We start from the raw sequence: 22,296 nt of genomic DNA, 5'->3' as shown, positions 1-22,296 counted from the left end.
TAATTCAATTTTAATTCATCTTAATTTTTTTTGTTATCTATATATCGTAATTAATGCTCACATTATATATCCCTAATACAATACCCACCACTTAACTAGTTCTTTTTTACCCTTGCAAGTTTTCTTGTTTGTTCCCAACTGTCTGTTCCTAACTGTCTGTTCCTAACTGTCTGTTCTTGTTTATTTGTTTTTTATTATGTGTTATCTAAGAAAAAGTTAATATTCAACAATTTAAAGTCAAAAAAATATAAAAATTAAAAATCTTTTAAACACAACCAAAAAACAACCTGCAACTCTACTTCTTGCAAATACAAATTATCAAGATAATTTTACACACCAAAATATCGCATTTTACACAATTGCAAAACTCATTTCCTCTTATCCCAGTTCTTGTTAAATCTTGAAGAGTCAGATTTCAAACCTAATTTCCCTTTCTATCTTAACTTTTTTTAACCTTTGCATTTCCTATTCCAGCTCTTACTCAAACTCACACTTTGTTAAAAGGTAATCTGTCTATCAACTTGTATCTGTAAAGATCCAAGGAAACTAACAGTTCCTACTACTTACCCCTCGTAACCCTGGTCACACGCTCCCAAACCCTACATGCATTTCCACAACCCTATTACCCTGGATCCACAGTAGCACGTGCAATTATCTTTCTTGGCATTTTCTTTGCTTGCCGTTTCCGGTATTTTCTCCGCGGGGTCCTTCGCTGTTCTCTAAGCAACGCACGCCGAGAATCTCTTCACCCCGGCGAATCTGCGGATTGTGTGAAAAATTTTCCGCCCCATTATATCCTCCACAATACACAAACAAGAAAAAAGAAATGCGGTGGCGCATATGGTCACGTGGATAAATGTGGAGAAATTTTATCGATGAAATAGAATATTATACCCAGAGTAATACTGCCCGATTCGTATATAAGAGGATGCCAATGATAAGGGTCAAATCTATTCGTAGATTTTAATTTGCTCTTATCTAATAAATATCTAATCAATCGAGATAAAGAAAAATAAATTAGATAACACATTCTTCTTCCAATCAATTTTGCATTTGAATTTCTTTATGGATAAAATAAATTTTTTCACAATAATAATAATCTAATAATAATTTATCGGTTTTCAATTTTTTTTTATCAATATCAATATCAATATCACAAATGTCTGAAAATAAACGGTCATTCATTTCGCAATTAAATATCTTTAATAAAGATAACTATTCAATCCAAGAAGCCTACGACCAGGATTGTGCTAAAACTGGCAATTTCTCCGATAACGATGATTTGCACTCCACTTCTTCCTCCATTGAAGCTGGTCAACAAGTCATGACTGAAATGGATCAAGGTAAGAAGAATCTTGGTTTGTTTTCGTGTATCGGTTTAATTTGTAATAGAATGTTGGGGACTGGGGTTTTCGCCGTGTCTTCTACTATTTATACCTTATGTGGTTCCGTCGGTCTTTCTTTAATCATGTGGGCCATCGGTGCCATTATTTCTATCTGTGGTCTTTATGTTTATATGGAATTTGGTACTGCTATTCCTAAAAATGGTGGTGAAAAAAACTATTTGGAAGCCATCTTTAGAAAACCAAAATTCTTTATCACATGTATGTATGCGGCCTATATTTTTTTCTTAGGTTGGGCTGCTGGTAATTCTGTTAATACTGCAGTCATGTTCTTGACTGCAGCTGATGTAGAAGTCACTAGATGGAAACAGAATGGGTTAGCTGTAGCAGTCATTGGTTTCTGTTTCATCGTTAACTCTATTAATGTTAAGCTAGGTATTTATATCCAAAACGTATTGGGTATCTTTAAAGTCTTCATCGTTTGTTTCATTTCTGTTATTGGTTGGGTGGCTCTAGGTGGTGGTTTAAAGAATGGTTATAAGACTGATAATTTCCATAATGCATTCGAAGGTACACAAAATGCTAGTGCTTACGGTGTCGTTAATGCCCTTTATAATGTTATCTGGTCATTTGTTGGTTATTCAAACGTGAACTACGCTTTAGGTGAAGTGAAAAATCCTGTTCGTACTTTAAGAATCGCTGGTCCAAGTGCCATGGTCTTTGTGGCTATTATTTATATCTTTGTTAATATTGCTTATTTTGCTGTTGTTCCAAAGGAAACTTTAATTTCTTCTAAATTAGTTTTAGCTGCTGATTTCTTAGATATCGTATTTGGTAAGAGTGGTAGAACAGCCGCCGCTGTTTTTGTTGGGTTAAGTGCTTTGGGTAATGTCATGTCTGTTATTTTCTCCCAAGGTCGTATTATTCAACAATTAGGTCGTGAAGGTATTTTACCATTCCCAAACTTCTTTGCCACATCAAAGCCTTTTAATTCCCCTATGGTTGGTCTATTCCAACATTTCATTGTTTGTTTAATTACAATCATTGCTCCACCTCCAGGTGATGCTTATAACTTTATTATGAATTTGATCTCTTACCCAATGAATATTATTAACTTTTGTGTTTCTGGTGGTTTAATTTATTTGCATTGGCAACATAAGAAGGGTAATATTGAATGGAATCCACCAATTAAAGCTGGTATGCCAGTCATTGTCTTCTTCACATTATGTAATGTTTACTTGATTGTTGCTCCTTATGTTCCACCTACAAACGGAGAATCTGTTTACAACAGCTTACCTTATTGGATTCATTGTGTGGTTGCTTGGCTAATTTTCTTAATCGGTGCCATCTATTGGGCTGTCATGTTTAGATTAATCCCAAGAATCCGTGGTTATAAATTGGATACAAAGGACGTTCTTGGGGAAGATGGGTTTTGGAGAAAACAAATTATTAAAGTTCCAAAAGATAAGAAAGATGATGGTGATTCAAATTCTCAATTCGATATCAATGACAAAAATAGTGTAGAAGCTCTAGAGATGACTTCTAATTTGGGAATGGTTACAACAGGTTATGTTAATGGTGATGATAGTATCTCTTCAAAGAAGGATTCGGGTGTTGTTGAAATTGCTACTGAGCTAGGTACTTCAAGAGGTATTGGTTCCAGCAGCAGTAGCCAGGAAGGTTATAATAATAATCATAATGATGACAAAGATCCGCATATAATCGAATCAACAACCAGATATTAACTGCCATTCATATTCCGTTACTTGTTTTGCATTATCCCCCCCCTACCCTTCTCTTCATCTTTCTAAGCTTCTAAAAACTAATATTCATATCATATTTTTTTTACCTCATTACAACTTTAAGTTGATTGTTTTTACTCAAACCTTACTCCAATTTATATTTAAATTGGTAGAAATTAGACTTTTTGCATATATGCATAGCATATTGTACTTTATAGACTCAAATAATTTCTGATCTTCAAATTATATAATAAATTATTTAATATTTTAATCTTTAATTTTAATACCTATCACAACTGTCATTTCTTCATTTTTATTCTTGTGAATCTTTGTATTTTACACTCCCCTATTTTTACTCCGGAATCTCTTTAATGCCTGTTTTTGGAAAAAAAATCTGATCTTAGATAATATAATTTGGAAATAGGCTAAAAATTGTTATTTTCCAGAAAATTTTGCCTTTAATAATTTGATCAAATTCATATACAGTACGACACAATAACATTAAATATTCTCTATCTAGATCTGTAGATATACCCTTTTTTTCAGACAACATATCAATTAATGCCAATTTATTAGTACCTTATAAGATTCTTTTTTCTGGATTTTCTTGTTGTAAGAACCAAAGTGTATAAATTAGAATATGATTTCAGTCCTTTGTGCTGCTGGAGTTGTTTTTATTATGCATTAGTAGTAGTTTAAATACTAATTTCTATTTAATCTAAAATATTTTACCATCAAATAACACATGCATAAGAGGCTTATTACAAATTCATAAAATTTGTTTTTTTGCAAGTAAAAAGGGTAACAAATATTTTTTTAAAACAGAGGTATTGTATTTCTAATAATAAATTTTAATTTCAAGAATATAATAATACGAGTAAATTTTAACAGTCTGAACGTAAATTTACGCTCAAAGTTTCATTTCATATGAATAATTTATCGAATACAGGAGAATTATTCTAGAAGTTATTAGAGTTGAATACAAAAATACAAGTGATATCCAAGAAGGGAAATTATTACTATTTCAATAACTAGCATGTTTTTGAATCTTTTACGTATTACATCAACACTATAGCCGAACATGTATATTTAACTTCAAAAATCAATTTCCATTAAATGATATGAAAACAACAACAAAAATATGTATAGAAACATTTGCATTCTCAATATTGAAAACGACCAATCCTGTAAAAAAAAAAAAAGCTGGCTAATCATAGATTAATTCTCAGCTCATTTTAATTCAAGACCACATCCTTCCAAAAAATCGTTGTCATTTTACAGTTCTACATCCCAGTTTACAATGTAACATCAGACTACCTGCAAGAAACTTGGTTACGATCCCGAAGAATTTTGAAGTTTCCTATTGCTGGCAGCAATGAGATTATTAGTGTACTTTAACATTCGCGAATGTTTAAATGCTTTGCCTAACTCCTAACAAACCGACTTACAGAGCAAATTCTCGAATTTTTTACCCCAGATTTTTACCTTTCTTGTAATCTCCATAGATTCAATCGCAGCCCTTACCTAAATACTGACCTCATATTAGTAAATTTATGAACAATATGAACAAATTCGAAAATTGATTGGTTCTTACTTTCTCTGCCCTATTCTTATTTTGGAAGAATTTTCAGGTTTGAAAAAGAACAACATCACTATTTTTCCTTAAATTCCCTTCTTACTAACAATCCCTCGTACGAAATGGAATCCGTAAAAAGATGCGTTATAAAATCATTCTTGATTTCTTCTAGGAAGATAAAATAGTAACTGTTTTAAAAGAGATACTAACCAGAATGTATTCCTAAGACATCATGAAATGCTATATTGAATTTATGCATGAACAATTACTATTAATTATAATATAAATAGTCTGAAAAATACTCAATGGTAATCTTAGACAATTTTAGTTACGAAACTATAAAGGTATACTAACTAGATAAAGCACAAAAAAGAAAAACCATCTAAAATACTCAAACTACCGAAATCAATAATGTCAAAGAATGCTTTAATTATTTTAGCTCATCCTGAGCAAAATTCTCTAAATCATTCGTTAATGAACGAATCCATTAAAATTTTAGAAGCTAAAGGCTATAAGGTTAAAACAAGTGATTTATACAAAATGAACTTTAACCCACTACTAACTAGTAATGATTTCAAAGATTGGCCAGCCAATATACCAATGAATTTGATGCTAGCCGCAGGAAAATCTAATGAATCTAAGAAATTATCGACTGATATCCTTGAGGAACAATCCAAAGTTGAATGGGCTGACTTAGTCATTTTCCAATTTCCATTATGGTGGATGTCAATGCCTGCAATATTGAAAGGATGGTTTGATCGTTCAATCTCAGCTAAATTTGCTTACGGTAATAAACCACAAATTCCAGAAAACTCAAAATTAGCAAATAAAAAAGACTGTATTAATGATTACCACAGCTGCAGGTGAAGAAGCTTTCCAAAAAAATGGTCCACATGGTGATATTAATGACGTATTAAAGCCAATTCAAAAGACAATGTTAGGCTCTCTTGGCTTCCAAGTACAACCACCATTTTGTTCACTAGGATGTGTAAGCATTGATCAAGAAAGATATAATAAAATTGTATCAAATTTAAAAATGTACCTAAATGCTTTTTAAACAAAGAAAAAAAATCCATTAATTTATTAACGTTTACTGACATTTGCTATTCAAAAAATATTATTTAGAGGAGTAAGGGACTTATATATGTTGCTTTTTTAAATACATTATATTAAAATTAAAGGATTAACCTTGCAATATGGTATGTTTTGTTTTATTTGCAATGTTATTTTTTTATACGACAATATTTTTAAATATGAGCAGTATTTTAAAGCAATTCATTTATATAATGCTCGAAGAATATAATGTCTCAACTGAATTTAAAGAAAAATAAAAGATTTCACTCTCTTGAAACCCAGTAAAAAAGTATTTTACCACTCTATAGAAAATGATATAATCATATTTCAGCACACTCATCTTTACTTGCAGATTGGTTTTAGTTAGTCACTGAAGTGTAAGAGATTCTGCCATGTAAATAAACAGCTGTCAAGTTGTAAAGCGGATTAGCTATCTTATATTATGGTAATACGTATCAGCTTAATTAACGTGTTTCTAAAGTAATAACATATTCTGGAGTATGATGATTTCATTTTTTATAGTGGTAAAATACTTTTTATTACTTGATTATTTGTAAGTATCTCTTAAACCAAGTTAGGAGTACGATACACTTAAATAGTAACTACCAAAAACTTAACTTAACAATCTTATTAACTTGACACCAGTTAATCCTTCGAACTTACGAATATAATTGTTGTTCTTTTTAAACTAAATAACTATGTGAAATAACTATAAATTTATGTCTTAAGTCTGGAAAAGCTGGCCTTTAAATACTTTTCAAAGGTCAACGCCAGCTTTCCCATTTTACTTTAATTGGACTGTTTGTAAACTTACTTACAAGGGTAGGAGTGCACAGTTTAAGTAATGCTGGCTAACTAGTAGAGATTATGCATCGAACCGATATTCACAGGTATACAACTAGCAGTTGCTCAGTGTTATGTATAATTTCTAGTTAGCAACTGTAGATGAGTATAAAGTCAATCTCGTCTACAACAAAATCACAAGTTAACAGCTTTCATGGCCAAGTTGGTAAGGCGCCACACTAGTAATGTGGAGATCATCAGTTCGACTCTGGTTGAAAGCAATTTATTTTTTGTAACAATATTTTGCATTTCTACTCCCAGTAGTATAACTTTTTGGCTGCTAGTTTAATACCAACTGTTTATTAATTTATACAACTATATACCTGAGCCTATGTAAGTTAAATATTATTATTATTATCACGTTCCGATTTGTTCACTATATACTAATAAAGCTGGAAAATAATATAATTATAACTCTGAAGAACATTTCCCTTATTTAACTAATACCTTAATTATGAACCACAAACAGGCATGTCAAAATTAAACATTTGATAAAAATGGCTTTTTACGAAATAATTAGAAAATAATTATATTATTTTCCAGCATTAATGCCAATCTAAGGACATTACACTCCTAATTAATACAAAAACTGGTAAGTAATTGACCAATTGCTACTAGTCAATTACAACTATTAGCGTGCCTACATACGAAAAATAAAACATATATAAAGGGGCAAGATTTCTTTGTTTCATCGTGAACTTCTCTTATATTTCTTTTATATAGAAAGAAAAAGAAACCACCAAGCAAAGAAGCAAGGATCTTCTCTCTACACTCTATATTATTACTAGGATTCAAGAGAGTTAGACATTGTTATACAGTGTTTAAGATGTAAAGACGATTATCCTATTTTGAAATATATAGTAAATACTATAACTAAAATGAATATATTTCTTAAATAGTGTTTTTCGATATAAACAGAAAAACACATTTTAAATAATAAGTCACGTGATAAAAAGTCTTTTACCACTTAAAATAGAAAATGATATAATCATATTCCAGCAATTATCTATTCGGTTTATACTTTTAACATCCTCATCTCTATTTTGTTTACGTCACTTTGACTTCATTTTATGTTTAATATTGATAATCCCGGCATACTCTCTTACTGCTGTCACTATTGCTCAATATTTTCCCTTTTACCTAATATCTTTCTTTCTTTATTGATAACATTAAGTCAATAACAACAACAAATACGAGGCAACTTGGCCGAGTGGTTAAGGCGATAGATTAGAAATCTCTTGGGCTCTGCCCGCACAGGTTCGAATCCTGTAGTTGTCGTTTGGTTTCGTGGTCTAGTTGGTTATGGCATCTGCTTAACACGCAGAACGTCCCCAGTTCGATCCTGGGCGAAATCAAATTATATTTTTTCTTTCTCGATTTGTACTGTTCACGTGATATAACTTATCACAATAAAGTTTATTGTGTGTGTTTTGTTATTTTTATGTTTTTATTATAAAATTCAAATTTTATTTTTATTATTGCTACTGTGCAGTAATTTTTTATGTAAACAAAACGGTAAAATTATAAACTAAAGATTAAGAGTACTTGCTAGATATTCATGGTCTTTATACATACAACAGTAGATATACTGATTTAGGATAAAAGATAGTATAATGTGAATATACGTTACTAATAAAAACCTGTCAGAGCTGTGACATTATGTGTCATAAATCGTGGGTTTGTGTTAACAGCTAATAAAGTATGAATTTAGTCGTAATTGTAGATTTATACAACAACCAATAACAACTTAATATAATAAATATTCCAACATGAATTAAGCATACGTGGCCTCACTACTAAATATACCCAAGTAGTTTTATTAAGAAGTTATTAGGATGTGATAGGTTCTATTTTAATATCAGACCATCAATTCGTTGATGGTGGATCTGTCCATTTTTTGGAGTATAAATTACCACAAAAATATCCCAAAAGTTTACAACTGTTCATTGTATATCCTGTATATATTATATATTCCCTTTCGAAAGAAGCAAGCAGATTTTTTATAATAATAATATAATAATTATTCAAACAGATTACTTAACTAAGAATTAAACTATGAGCAACAATATTTTGAACAGTTTGACCGCTGGCCAATATAATAGGTCTTTATGCGTAAACAAGTAATAATTACTAGTTTAGGAATAATAGAAGCGTATGATGTACAAATAATAATACTAATAAAATCCCAATTAGGTAATTCATGTGTCATAAGATTAACTATTGAAATAAATGATGTGTCATAATATTATATATCTAATTATAATTATCATGATGCACTAAACAGGTAAGTTAAGTGAAAATATTTTCATTAGGTATAGAACATGAATTGGCTCTTCTCGTCCAAAATTGAAACGTATAAATAGCCTGCATAAATTCGTTTATAAGCTTGTATTTCTTATATTTATTTTTATATATTTTATTTCTATTCAGAAGGGTAGGAGGTTTTTAATATAACTTTACTATTAACAACAAAATTATTCTTTAAATAATGTCGGACTCTAATATTAATACAACTTATACTTCCGATAATACAAGTTTTGTCTTATTGATGGAAACTAGGCGAACTGTAGCTGGGCAGGTTATTTTGAAATTCTATCACTCATTATTTTCTTCTATTTGCTGATAGAGCTCCATCCCCTTCCTCTAAGATCCTATATTCTCTTTACCATTTGAGCAGCTCAAGTGTTCAGATGGTTCTAATGTTTAATAGATCTCTTTTTGCTAGTTTTTTTGGTAACTCTCTTCTAACTACATCATCAGTATATTACGTTGTCGTTCTTGAAAGGCATGCATTTTCCAGAGTTTCTAGGCCTTTTATTTCACAAAGAGTCTCTGGAGTATTGTAATGGTTCGTTATGATATTTTACCTTACGATTGTTGCTCTTATAGACTTTATTCTTTTTTATATACAAAATATATAAAACTATGAACAAGAATTAGACAATACTGGGAATTGGACTAGTTTTATATACAAGCTGGACTGGCAAGATAGCATAATACTATATGGGCAATATTTTTAATATTTACTATTGGTGCATAATATAACATATTTTATTGAAAAACAGAAATACAAGTACATATTGAATATTGCGTTTAAAAATTCACTAGTAGAGGAAGTTTTTTTTTAGCTTAGTATAGTATTCACACCACACCTTCACGTACTCCAAATAGGACATCATTGTATATCTTCAAATCAACCCATTTTTCAACTATGGATAGTGATAATGGTAGAGGGGCATAATTTAATATTTAAAACACAACATATTTTTAGTTTGACTAACTAATTTACAACATTATATAACAGGTGGCATGACTTATGAATTGTAGACCTAAAAATATACATAACTTTTGATTAGAGCTTAATTACCCCGTATTTCTATAATTTATGACACAATGCATCATATAGTTTCTATATCGTGGCATTATTCACCAAATTTCAGTAAATCCTAGCTTAGAAAAGGATATCTTTTCTATAAAATAGACATCTATTATCCCAAGCTAAGGATATTGCCCTTTTTTATATCTAGTGAGAATATCTAGTTGTCGTGATTCTTGAATAGAGTACCACACAACCAAGAAAATCAAGAATATACTTGAATCTCTTATATTTTATTAGCTGCTGTGAGGGTTATATAACCCATCAAATGGTTATACCATTAAGACCTACAAGTAATAACCACTATAATTTAATAATTACTCGTAAAAATACGAGCTGTTATTAGCATACAAGTTTATAAGGATACTAAGCCAAGAAGAACCAACGTGTACTAAGCATGCACTGACTAGAGGTGAGCATTCAATTTAGAAAGAAAGATTCTATAGAGATCCTAAAGCGTATCTATTTTGAGCCTGACGGTTGCCAATAGTTTATAATATATAATCAATTAATGACTTATTTCTGGTAGAAAATTTACTTTTCCTTCAACTTTTATATACTCACCTTTCTAAAAGATTCTAAACATTTTGTTTTTGTTCATCTAATTTTGTTATAAATTGTAAATATCTATAACTCTTGACCCTTTCCCTTGGAGAATTAATTTATTCATTTTTAAAATGATATAATGATTTGTACATTCAAAGGAGTTTATTCACCAAAAAATGCCTTATTAGCTTCATAAATCTTCCATGGTTTTATTGGTTTCGGCGTGCCTAAATAACTAATCTAGTTTGAAACTATGAAACGTATTTTAACAACGTAACAATCATATTTTTTCCATTGTGTACAATTCAGATAGAAAGTTTTCATCTAATGAGAGTTTTTGGTTTATTTTTCTTAATGATTATTGAACGATCCAAAGATATATTACAATAAAATTAAGAAAGTTTACAGTTCTACTGTATAGTTTGGATACAAATGGGTAATTCAGTGATGCTTATACCATGTCATATTTGGATATTTTTTTCCAATTTTCTAAATTTAATTAATTCTAACTGGCGCTTTTTATCCGATCCGTCGCGTAAAAAAACAACAATCGTTAAAAATTAATAGAGATAAATGAAACAATTTGCTAAGCAAAAAAATTATTTAAAGAATAATTTTGCTAGATTCTTCAAAATTCTACAACAAATTGAACACATAGGCTACCATTTTACATTTATAACTTCGTATTTTTTTGTCTATAAGGTTATATACAATGAGCGAAGATCCTGATTTTAAGATTCTCCGCCAACATATCAGAGACGAATATAACGAATTCTTTACAATTAAAGATGCAGATGGAAAAGAACTCCACCCGGTTTTTAATACACTTCCAACAAAAAAGGAACTTCCTGAATATTATGCAGTAATTAAAACCCCAATATCATTTAACACGTTAAAGAAAAGAGTTCCTCATTATACTGATGCCCAATATTTCATCAATGATATTTTTCAAATACCTTGGAATGCCAAGACTTATAATACGAAAGATTCTGTTTTTTATGTAGACGCCAATATTCTTCAAAAACATTTAATGGAAGTATGTTTTCCAAGACTAAAAAAAATTTACCCTCATTTGGAAATTCCTTACCTTGGCCCTCTACCAGATGAAAAACCCTTACCGGATAAAGAAATAACTCCAATAATACCTATTGGCAAAAGAGCAACTACATTTAAGCAGGCTGTTATTAATCTCAAAAAAGCTGAAGAAGAGGCAGCTGTAAAGGAGGTAAACGAAGAAGAAAATTTAGAATATGAAAAAGAAAACGGTTCTGATGCAGATACTGGGAATAATAACCCTGAAGGCAGTTCTAATTTTAAAAGTGAAAGAGATGATGATTATATAGATACAAGCAGAAGAAGATCTTCAAGAAGGGTCACTAGAAATAAATCAAGTATTTATTCAGAACCTGGCTCTCCAACCCCTCCACTAAATCACCATGAAATCAAAACTGAACGCAAGAAATATGTGAAGAGAGGTAGACCACCTATTATTGATTTCCCATATATTCAACGTATGAAAAATGTATTAAAATTACTAAGGAAAGAAAATGACGTAACTGGTAGACCATTAGTAGCATATTTCGAAAGAAATTCACAACTGGATTCTTCCAATGCTATTTTATCTAAAACAATTTGGCTAGATGATATCAGAACAAAAGTTTTAACAAGAACCTATAAAAATTTCAAAGAATTCCAAGACGATTTTTCAATAATGATATCTACCTACAAATCTTTATTTAAAGATGAATCTGAAAGAATAAAAACAGCTATGAGATTAGAAACAAAATTTGATAAATGGTGTAAACATGAATTAGCAAAACCTGACCGTTCATTTTTACCAGAAGGTGAAACAAGGGTACCTATTGGAGAAGTTGATGTTAAAGGTATTAATTATAAAGTTGGAGATTGGGTATTAATTCGTAATCCAGCCGAAGGTGTAAAGCCTACTGTTGGTGAAATCTTTAAAATTTGGAAAACTGAGGATGGTAAAACATGGATTAACTGTTGCTGGTATTTTAGACCTGAACAAACAGTTCATAGAGTTGATAGATTATTTTACAAAAATGAAGTTATGAAGACTGGCCAATATAGAGATCATTTAGCAGATGAACTGGTGGGGAAGGGATACGTTATCCATTTTACTAGATTCCAACGTGGTGATATAGCTAAAAAAATTGATGGCCCCTTATTTGTTTGTGAATTTCGTTATAATGAAAATGATAAGGTTTTTAATAAAATTAGAACTTGGAAAGCTTGTTTACCAGAAGAAATTAGAAATATTGATGATAGCACAATACCAGTAAATGGTAGAAAATTCTTTAAATACCCATCACCTTTAAAGGATAAACTACCACCAAATGCTACTATCAATGACCCAATACCACAACCTACTGAAGGTGCTCCAAATGCTCCACCATTAATTGGTGCTGTTTACTTAAGACCTAAATTAGAAAAAGATGATTTAGGAGAATATTCAACTTCATCTGAATGTCCTCGTTATATAATTAGACCGGGAGATCCTCATGAACAAGGTAAAATTGATTTTGCGACAGGCACTATTATAGTATCCGGATATCCAAGTGCTTCTAGTTACGGCAAAACTACTTCCTCCTCAACTAGATTACCTACATTAAGACAACAGTCAGCATCACCATCTTTCAAATCACCAATTCCAAGTTTTAATCAAATAAACTCTCGAGGTAATTCTATGTCTCCAATTACAGCTCAAAACAATGCTCTTAATATCAATTCAGACCACACTAGTACGCTATCGAATTTACCATTAACAGGTCTTACTAACAGGGCAGGTGCTTTGACTGCAGATGTTTTAAAACAACATCAACTACAAAAACAGTTCCAACAACAACAGTTAAAAAAAAGAAAATTATCTTCAAACTATAACAAGATAACAGATATTTTAAATAATGTTTCATCGAAAGGTTCTAAATCAGCTTTAAGTCAAATTGTCGTTGATAAACCAGGAACCTTTATTTTACCAATTTCAATTACCAAGAACTCTGAATTACTTCAACGAGAGAATTTTGGAGCCCAATTACGTAGATTACCCAAGACTTCCGAACCATTGGCACGCAGGCCACGTGGCGAAGTGTTATGGTTTCGTGGACCAAGTGTTATCATTCAAGAAAGATTAATAAATTCTAATGATGATTGTTATGACATTCCTTTAAATAGATGGTTTCATAAAAAAAGGAAATTCGAATATGAAGAATTTGAAGAAGAAGTTGAATCTGAAACGGAACAAAATTCTAAACCGATTGGTTGTACAAGACATAATCAAAATATAAAGAAAGATGCACAAGCTTTGGAAAATGATGAATTGGAAGATACAGAAAATGAAAGTAGATCTTTATCGGGAACATTTCCTTTAGGGTTGAGACCATCTGCAAAATTTATTTCATATAAGCTATCATCATTTAATAACTAGAAAGATGAGACCATGCATTTTATTCATTTATATTTGTAATATAATTTTGTAATATTAATGATAAATAAATATATATAAAGCACGTAATATTTCTTGAAATATATAAATATTTGTAAGCAGGACAATTGATTTAAACAAGTTTAAAATAAGACGTGGGAAGTACAACTGGCATAATTTCATAACAATAATAATATCTTAAAGGATTATGCTCTTAGATGTGAGAATTATTGCCATGAAACCTTTGTGGAAGGTAATATTGAATAAAAAAATACTAGCCAGCAATAGTAACCTAAAGCATGAATTAATACTTTAGTGTAGCCCTCAAAGTGGGCTTCAATTTGAAGTACATAAAACAATATTATAATTAAAGTAACTAACTTGTTTTAAACTAGAAAGTTCGTATTTCTAGATATACTCACTGTAATAAGATCTCCGATAATTTAATTATATCTTTATTTATCCATGAATTACTAACTTTGTTTTCTTCTCTATTAGTATTGTACGACATTTGAATCCTTAATATTAGTATTGCGGTTTGTCATAATTAAGAGAATAATTCTGTTTTTTAGTAAGTATTTTATAGTATAGAAACCTCCCACCCTTTTGAGTAGGAATTAAAATTATAGAAAATATAAAAATATAAAGATTAGATGTCGACTGACATATTGGCAATTTATACATTATTTTTTGCACAAGAGAAGTCAATTCATCGTCGTCTATAAGTGAAAATTTTTCACCTAATTAACCTCACAAGAGTTATTTATCTCTCATGTTTAATTAACGACAATGAATTTTCTAATTGGGGTTTTTATTAGCACGTATATTCACGTTATACTATCTTTTATCCTAAGACAGTATATTTATTGTTGTATGTATAAAGACTATAAATATCTAGCAATAATATCTATAGTGATAAATGAATTACTGGGACCCCTCTACTCCTAACCAGTTAATTTAACTTTAGGAAAGAATACCTTAAATTTTTTAAACAGTAGAAGAAAAATCCTAGAACCACAATGTAAAAATGAAAAGTCCGAGATTTGAAACAATGTACTGGATTATTGTTAAATATTCTAATATTTTTTATCAAGAACATTCTAATTAAAAGAACAATAAATGGTAAAAAATTATAAATCTCTACAAGAAAACTTTAAAGATAATCTTTAATAGATACCACCCACATTAATAAATAACAACAGGTTAAGGTTCATACATTCTGGTGGAAGATTGATGTTGCTATTTTACAAGGTAAAAAAGAAATGTTTTTTAGCATTTGTTCCGGTTAGTCGATAATTATTATCAAGAAAATAAATCTCCACATTTTTCGTTCAGGTTCCTCTGATATCAAGACTGTTTAGAAAATGAAAGTTTAAAGACAAGATGAATGAGATTACTCACAGTGACTATCTACGAACAAAGTTTTAATACTACCTTAATTATCACTCATGGCGTTAGCAGTACCTGCGGCAAAAAGTTATTTGCAAAAGTACTTACTCACAACGCGTGTTGTACCACCAGAAGTATTTAAACTTTTTAACACAGCTCCCTGTAACCACTGCCACACAGTATTTTTCACAATATTATATGTATCTGGTGATAACTTTTTGAGTTACTCAGGTAGAAGTTAATTCCAATGCTGTGCTACTCTATTACACAAATGATGAGACTAATATACAATTATATAGCGAGTATTGTCTCAAGCAACATAATTGCTTGAACTATTCGTAGCGCTACTTGCAGAACTACTTGCCAGAAGTAGTATTATTTCTTATATTCGCAAGGTAATGCTCATGACACAACTCGTCATGCCCGCTGTATTATTTTTCACTCACTATCTACCACTCACAATACTACTCGTCACGCTCGTACTTTTCATGACACTTCTTATACAAAGAACTTAACAAAAAAGTATTCCACTTATGCAACTTTACAAAAATCCCCTTATCATTAGTCAAACAAGTCAAATTTTTGGATGACTTAGTCTTATTCCCTCTCAAATAAGTACTTATAATTGGCGTCAAATTATCATCCAATTGCCCTTGTTTTGCTAACGTATTCAATTGTACATCTCTAAGTTGTTTAATATAACCAATCATCTTTTGGAAGCCATTAATAATAAAATCTATGTTTGCTGAGAGTAATTGCATCGATTGCAAATGATCTGTAGAATCGATAGAAAATGTTAAACAATACCGTCGTTCATTACCTCTTGCGTTTTCATCATGTAATTTGAACCCCATAACAAAATTTAATTTATTGATGTCATCTTGGAAAATCATAGGAGTCATATCGTAAATCATTGTTTCTTCGGAAAAAGTTTTCCGTATTATAGAGGATAATAATTGATAACGTATAGAAGAATATTGAGTCGATACAAAAGATATTTGATGGTTGTGATGCGTCAAGACACTACGCATGGATCGTATATCTTGCTTGGTAGATACTGGTGGAAAATGTAATATACATGAATCGCAATACGATTCTAGTGGGTAATCAGGTAACAACAGGGGGTCATTGTCACTAGAGTTGAAATTCATCTGGGTGACTAATAACACTCTTGGTCCGTGCTTATCACAAAAATGTGACAGCGAAATGAACATATCCATACTAGACGCTTTTGGCTTAATTGTTTTTCTTTTTTGCTTCGTTTCCTTTTCTACAATCTTGTTCTTGCATTCTTGTAAATATTACATTATTAATATAAATAATACATAAACATATAATCATCACTGCATATCGCTCGCCTGTGGTGCCCTCGGAAAGTCCGGCACTTCGGGCACGTGCAGGTCTGATTCAGTTTCGCGGTCAACTAAAACTTGGTAGTCACGTGCCTCGTTCATGCTACCTCTTCTGCGTTTCCAAGTGACTACACGTCCTGCCTTTGCATCGAGCTCGTAGATACGTATTCTACGTTCTGTTCCACCATAACCACTATAACCACCTTCACCTGCAGCACCACCATAACATAGCCATACATCGCTGCCTGTTGAGTCGTCTTCTAAACAGTAATCATTACAATGATCATGGCCACATGATACGACAGAGATACCCAGCTGTTGAAGCATTGATAGAGTGCCTGAATCACGCGCAGGAGCAGTCACAGGTTCTTTGTGGTTCCCTACGAAGGGGTTTAATTCGCCGCGAGTTTCCGGACGATTGGATTGCAAGTTGCGGTATTCTGGTACTGGGATATGAAGGAATGCCATGCTGATGTGTTGAGGTTCTGTAGGCGGTAATTGGTCGTGTTGGTATTGGAAGTAATGAAGTTGTTTGGGTTTGACCCAGTCGTAACCAGCAGAGAAACGGCCAGTAGTGGCATACTTGTGAGAGTCTAGGAAGTATAGGGTAAATGCAGGGGTAACCTGTGTAACGTCTTGAGTATCGTATACATTTAGGAGGTAATTTCCCACCCCAAATGTGTTGTCAGAAGTGTCAAAGGGAGTGAATTGAAATTGTGAGCCAGGGAGAGCAGCTGCAAACTCAGAGATCTCGATACGGTCCATAGAGCCCTCATCATCATGGTTACCCCAGATCATAGCCCAAGGGATACCACGTTGGATCACAGGTGCCACAGCTTTCAGTAAAGCAGTCTTAGAATCTGCCTTGCATCTGTCACCCATGATTTGATCACCAGAGAATACTACTAATTGTGGCTGTTCTTCGTCTAGGACTTGTGATACAAATTGTAAAGTTAATGGGTCTGCATGGCATGAACCGTCGTCAGCTATAAGGTTGGCAGGAAATGGGTCTCGACAAACACCATAGCCAGTACTCAAGTGTAGATCTGCCAATTGCACAATTTTGAATTTATGATTTGCAGGGTCAGTTGTCAGGCGAGGACCGTCTTGGTGTGATAGCCGCTGAGGTGGTGAGAATATCTGAAGCGAAAGCCATGCAGGGAGCGAGTCGGAACCGTTAGCAATAACCCCTTGTAAAGCGTAATTGGGTCGAGGTTCTACTGCGTCATGACCGAATAACACATCTGCATTAGATATTAGACCATGTTGGTATGCATGCGTGGCGAGAGGTTGGTCCGAAGAAAGAAGAGATTGCAAAGTAGTGTGACGGAAGATTATACCGAGCCAATTGATTGTTGATGATTCATCAGGAGCATTTTGTAATAGAGGTATTTGTAATTCAGGCACTTCTAATTGTAAAAGTGTTTCCAATGGTATGGAATCGAAATAAACGTATCGTGAAAAATATCTCGAATCTACGCTTATATCGGGACGTAGAACTGTACGTGCAGTGTAATTGGCAACTGTATTTAAAGAGTCCTCAGATGAAAGAATAGAGGCCAAAGAGTCTTTGTTAGTACAAAACATATTTAAGTTAAACACATTCGTACAATCTTGAATTCCAATATTCAATATTACATTACCCGGTGGGACCATATTATTCAACTTGTAATAATTGTCGTAATAGTCATTATCACCAGCAAAGTAATCAAATTGTTTCTGTTCAGGGAAAGATTCGTAATAATGACGGAAGTAATTTTCATCAAATGTAAATTCAATAGGCAACTCATGACGAAATATTATCTTTTGATGTGTTGCATACACAACTAACACTCCAAGAACTATTAATAATATGTTTAATAACGTTCGTAAGTACCGTTTAGAGACTAAAACTTGGTACGGTAATCTAAATCTAAACATTTTCATTGCATTATTGTTATTATTGTATAAACAAATAAGGATAGGCATATCCATAGGCATTCATACCTAACTCTTTTTTATATGAAACGCGGGGTCACGGGGCGAACAGTACACTGAACGTAATGAACTATACTGCGAGAATATAATGAGTTGTGAATGAGAAGCATCACGAAAACCATTTTGAAAATCATACACAATTTACTGCAACAGTGGCAAATATATATAGAGAGAAAAAAACTTTGCTCTGCGTAAAAAAGAAGAAGTAGAAAGGAACACAAAAACAACTGCAATGACAAAAGCTGGAGTCTTCAAACCAACTCTATTACTGTGTTCATTGTGTTGCAAGAATTGTTCTAGTAATTAGATGTAAATCCTCAATATAGTTTAGTTCTGCATTCTTAATAGCTGGTCGTTGCAATGGTAATATGCTAAATAAAATTAAATAAGCCAAGTTGTTAATAACATTGTGCAAACTTGTAGTAAGGCCTCAGACTCAATAGGCTATGATATTCCTTCAATCAGTGTTCAGATTATTGACTTAAATGAATGATTTCTCAAGTGAATCTCACAGGAAGAAATATTGACTTAATTACATCCTTTTAAGAATATTACTAACCTTGATAGTAATTTTGATAAATCAAAAGTATTACTAGGTTTAACAGTGACAATTGATTATTTGTCATGTATCTCTTTGTAATAAAGATACAAGTATGGATTGCCAAAAAAAAAAGATTCTTATTCTATCTATATATATATATATATGTCAATGTAAGAATAGCTATTTATGCTAGCCTAGCTTCTATAACTATGAATTTATATTTGGAGCAGAAAATTTGCATATTATTAAACAGAATTTACACATAAGTGATTACAAGAAGCAAATAAAAGCAATAACGCAGAAGAAAAGCATATAACTACAGGCAAATTTAACAACCATACCACATATTCTGTAAATAAACTTGCTCTTGTAGAAAGTGCTGAGGATTTCATGTATAACTAGTTAGAATCTTAGCAGAAGTCAATTATAATGGGTAAATTAAACATTCTTCTGCACAGTAGTATATAAGATCTGTGCTAACATAATTCAAAGAGTCGTAATTGGCCAGCATATTTTTATTGCATACAGGCTTTTACCAATGAAAAGGATGGTAGGAAAAGATTTTGTGTGATACTCACAAACTTCAATGAAAATACATTGAAGAATATTGCTTTACGATTTTAACACCACTAAATAATTTTTGTTTTTAAGTCTGACTCTGGTTACAGAAAATGATCAAATTACTCACCAAGATCAGTATAGTTGGCGACCGGTAATTACCAAGCAGGGAGAATGAACAGGACACTGGTCAATTATATTATTTCATACACTCAAAGTCATCTGAATTATGACACTTAGTTGAAACACGCTACTATTATACATAATATAATATTCTAATAGAGTATTCCAAAAACTTCATTTTATTTGTTACGTATCTTGAAGCATATTATTATTCAAATTGATTTGACCTGACTTTTAACAACCCCAAGTATTTATGTAGCATTTCTCCAGATGGATTATTTTATTAAAAAGATATAATAATGAATTGTTATGAGACCCGGTAACAGAAGCGCAAGACAAATACTCGCAGTGCTATAATTAGACTTCCCTTCTGAAAAAGTAACATTTGGACCTTCCAGAAATTAATTTGTACTTATTCAATCTATCAAACATCATACGTACGCGCTCCTAATACTCTTCTTTTGTCTTAGAATAGATTAAAATCAACTACACAGATGAATCTACCAATAAAAATCTTTCAACTGATAATCTATCATCTTCTTAAATATAGGAAGTGCATTCGTCATTCTGAAACCAATAACCATACTAACCTTGATGCGTCACAGAGATAGTCTTGGCTTGATTTTCCTCCCCTACAAGGACTTGGTGCCATCTGCAATAAACAACTAACGATGAACACCAATTTGCACCTTTCAATTGATCGAATAGATTGTCACCTAATGGTAGTAGAAACATGCTCTTGACAGTATCTTCAGTTAATTTTCTAAAACCTACACATAATCTCTTTGTACCAATTTTCTTAATAATGACTAACACTGGTGCGCCATAAGATGATGAGGTAGGATAAATACGCCTACCCCCCAATAATTGACCTAATTGTCTAGATAATTTTTTTACCATCATCAGATATCCTTTGAGAACGGATATGTGGAATTACCTTATCTGTAACTACTTCGATGTAGTGTTTAATTTTACCACTATATATTATTTCGGTTGTGGTCCTTTGTTTCTACATATTGGTGTTTGCTCAGCACCTGCTTCTATAATTGGTCCGCTGGAATATTTCTCTGTTTTTCATCAGAATGTGCCAATAACAGATTGCACTCATATTTGCTATCCCTTCTTTACAGTCTATGGTTAACCTGTCTTGTTTCTCTCTTCTAGATTATACATAAGGTGTTTCTACACCAGAATCAGCAATAGTGCTCTTAGAGTTACATAGATATATATGCTTTTCCGATGTTCTCTCGTCTCCTGTAATTATCAGCATGACTATACACAAATGGCATTTTCAAGAAACGATCTTCATACAGTGTACCAAAAACTAATACATGTGTGTTTAGCTTTTGACCTATAACTTCGAAAGGGTACCATGCTAGGATTTTCTACCATGGCTCCTTCGTTATAACCTATAAGAGCAACTGAAGTATCCAATACTCCAGGTTCTAATTTCAACTTATTTACCAATTGGTTACCGATTACATTGCTCATAACCCCACAATTTAGCAACATTGTAATATTTTCTTTAGCATAATCAATAGTTTTGTGTGGTAATTTTTTAATTAGTTCAGTTACTAATAAACTAGTAAAGTTGGCTCAGAGTGAGGTCACCTGCTGGAATCTAGTTCCCAGGAAAGTCATTAGATTTTCATCTTACTTATTAGGACCATCTCTAAGCTTTCCATTACTGTTATATGTTACAGTTTCCTTTGACCTTTCACTAATGCTTGTATTTATTTCACACTTATTTCTTCCCCTAAAAAGCAGAGCCTCCGATTAGTTCAAGTACTTTATCTAATTTCGTGTCTGTTGTCTATACTTGCTCTTGTGTGCTTTCTGATGATAATCACAGTAGCGAGTAGTATGAATATATTGATTTAAAACTTTTGGCAGAAAGGTGCGAAACAAAGCTATGTTATCATCAAAACCTCTGAAGCTTAATATCTTCTTCTGATTTCATTCAATAATCACTTATGACTCAAATCTCTCAATGAGCTTCCGTAAAACTCTAATTAATTTATCCTACGGTTAAATTTCGTTCTTTTGAGTAAAAATTCTACTTCAATAGTTCACATGTCAGTATATCTGTTAAACCTTATATTTACCAGAGATCAACACCAATTTGTTATTTGGAACTATTTTTTACAAATGGTTATCCATGATAAAATAGTGTAATGATGCTTTTTGTTCTTGATGATCGAACTGGCGAAGTTCTTTTTTATTTTTATTTTTTTTTATATGTATCACCTGTGATAAAGGTAACTGGTGTTGTGACCTTTGAACTAGATGGCTATATGTTTGACTCGATTGAAGCATTGTAGGCACTAGCCACAGTGGTAACAATATTAATTTCTTTATTTGCGGCCAATCTTCAATTCGTGTTGTGGAAACAATATTAGATATGAACTTTTTTC

General features: G+C 31.9%; 5 protein-coding genes and 3 non-coding genes across 8 annotated transcripts; 6 read left to right on the top strand and 2 right to left on the bottom strand.

Annotated features, from left to right (window-relative positions):
* Nucleotides 1–1,159: 1,159 nt before the first annotated feature.
* On the top strand, nucleotides 1,160–3,088 carry TBLA0D02060 (uncharacterized protein; the record flags this gene model as incomplete). Its single annotated transcript, XM_004180184.1, has 1 exon — nucleotides 1,160–3,088. The coding sequence occupies one exon, from the start codon at nucleotides 1,160–1,162 to the stop codon at nucleotides 3,086–3,088; it is 1,929 nt and encodes a 642-aa protein (XP_004180232.1).
* A 1,984-nt stretch (nucleotides 3,089–5,072) lies between these two features.
* On the top strand, nucleotides 5,073–5,528 carry TBLA0D02050 (NAD(P)H-dependent oxidoreductase; the record flags this gene model as incomplete). Its single annotated transcript, XM_004180183.1, has 1 exon — nucleotides 5,073–5,528. The coding sequence occupies one exon, from the start codon at nucleotides 5,073–5,075 to the stop codon at nucleotides 5,526–5,528; it is 456 nt and encodes a 151-aa protein (XP_004180231.1).
* A 1,198-nt stretch (nucleotides 5,529–6,726) lies between these two features.
* TBLA0Dtrna1T lies at nucleotides 6,727–6,799 on the top strand. Its single transcript has one exon. It is a non-coding gene; the product is annotated as a tRNA-Thr (tRNA).
* A 975-nt stretch (nucleotides 6,800–7,774) lies between these two features.
* On the top strand, nucleotides 7,775–7,856 carry TBLA0Dtrna2S. The gene has a single exon. It is a non-coding gene; the product is annotated as a tRNA-Ser (tRNA).
* A 3-nt stretch (nucleotides 7,857–7,859) lies between these two features.
* Nucleotides 7,860–7,933, top strand: TBLA0Dtrna1V. Its single transcript has one exon. It is a non-coding gene; the product is annotated as a tRNA-Val (tRNA).
* Nucleotides 7,934–11,212: 3,279 nt separating this feature from the next.
* On the top strand, nucleotides 11,213–13,945 carry TBLA0D02040 (uncharacterized protein; the record flags this gene model as incomplete). Its single annotated transcript, XM_004180182.1, has 1 exon — nucleotides 11,213–13,945. One exon carries the CDS (start codon nucleotides 11,213–11,215, stop codon nucleotides 13,943–13,945), a length of 2,733 nt encoding a protein of 910 aa, XP_004180230.1.
* Nucleotides 13,946–15,795: 1,850 nt separating this feature from the next.
* LST7 (Lst7p) lies at nucleotides 15,796–16,551 on the bottom strand (the record flags this gene model as incomplete). Its single annotated transcript, XM_004180181.1, has 1 exon — nucleotides 15,796–16,551. The coding sequence occupies one exon, from the start codon at nucleotides 16,549–16,551 to the stop codon at nucleotides 15,796–15,798; it is 756 nt and encodes a 251-aa protein (XP_004180229.1).
* Nucleotides 16,552–16,671: 120 nt separating this feature from the next.
* On the bottom strand, nucleotides 16,672–18,603 carry DCR2 (phosphoprotein phosphatase; the record flags this gene model as incomplete). Its single annotated transcript, XM_004180180.1, has 1 exon — nucleotides 16,672–18,603. One exon carries the CDS (start codon nucleotides 18,601–18,603, stop codon nucleotides 16,672–16,674), a length of 1,932 nt encoding a protein of 643 aa, XP_004180228.1.
* Between the last annotated feature and the right edge of the window lie 3,693 nt (nucleotides 18,604–22,296).

Source organism: Henningerozyma blattae, chromosome 4 (assembly GCF_000315915.1).
Source record: "Henningerozyma blattae CBS 6284 chromosome 4, complete genome".
In the NCBI taxonomy this organism is placed as follows: domain Eukaryota; kingdom Fungi; phylum Ascomycota; class Saccharomycetes; order Saccharomycetales; family Saccharomycetaceae; genus Henningerozyma; species Henningerozyma blattae.
The sequence above is the reverse complement of the archived record's forward strand: the minus strand, read 5'-3'. Positions and strand labels throughout refer to the sequence as shown.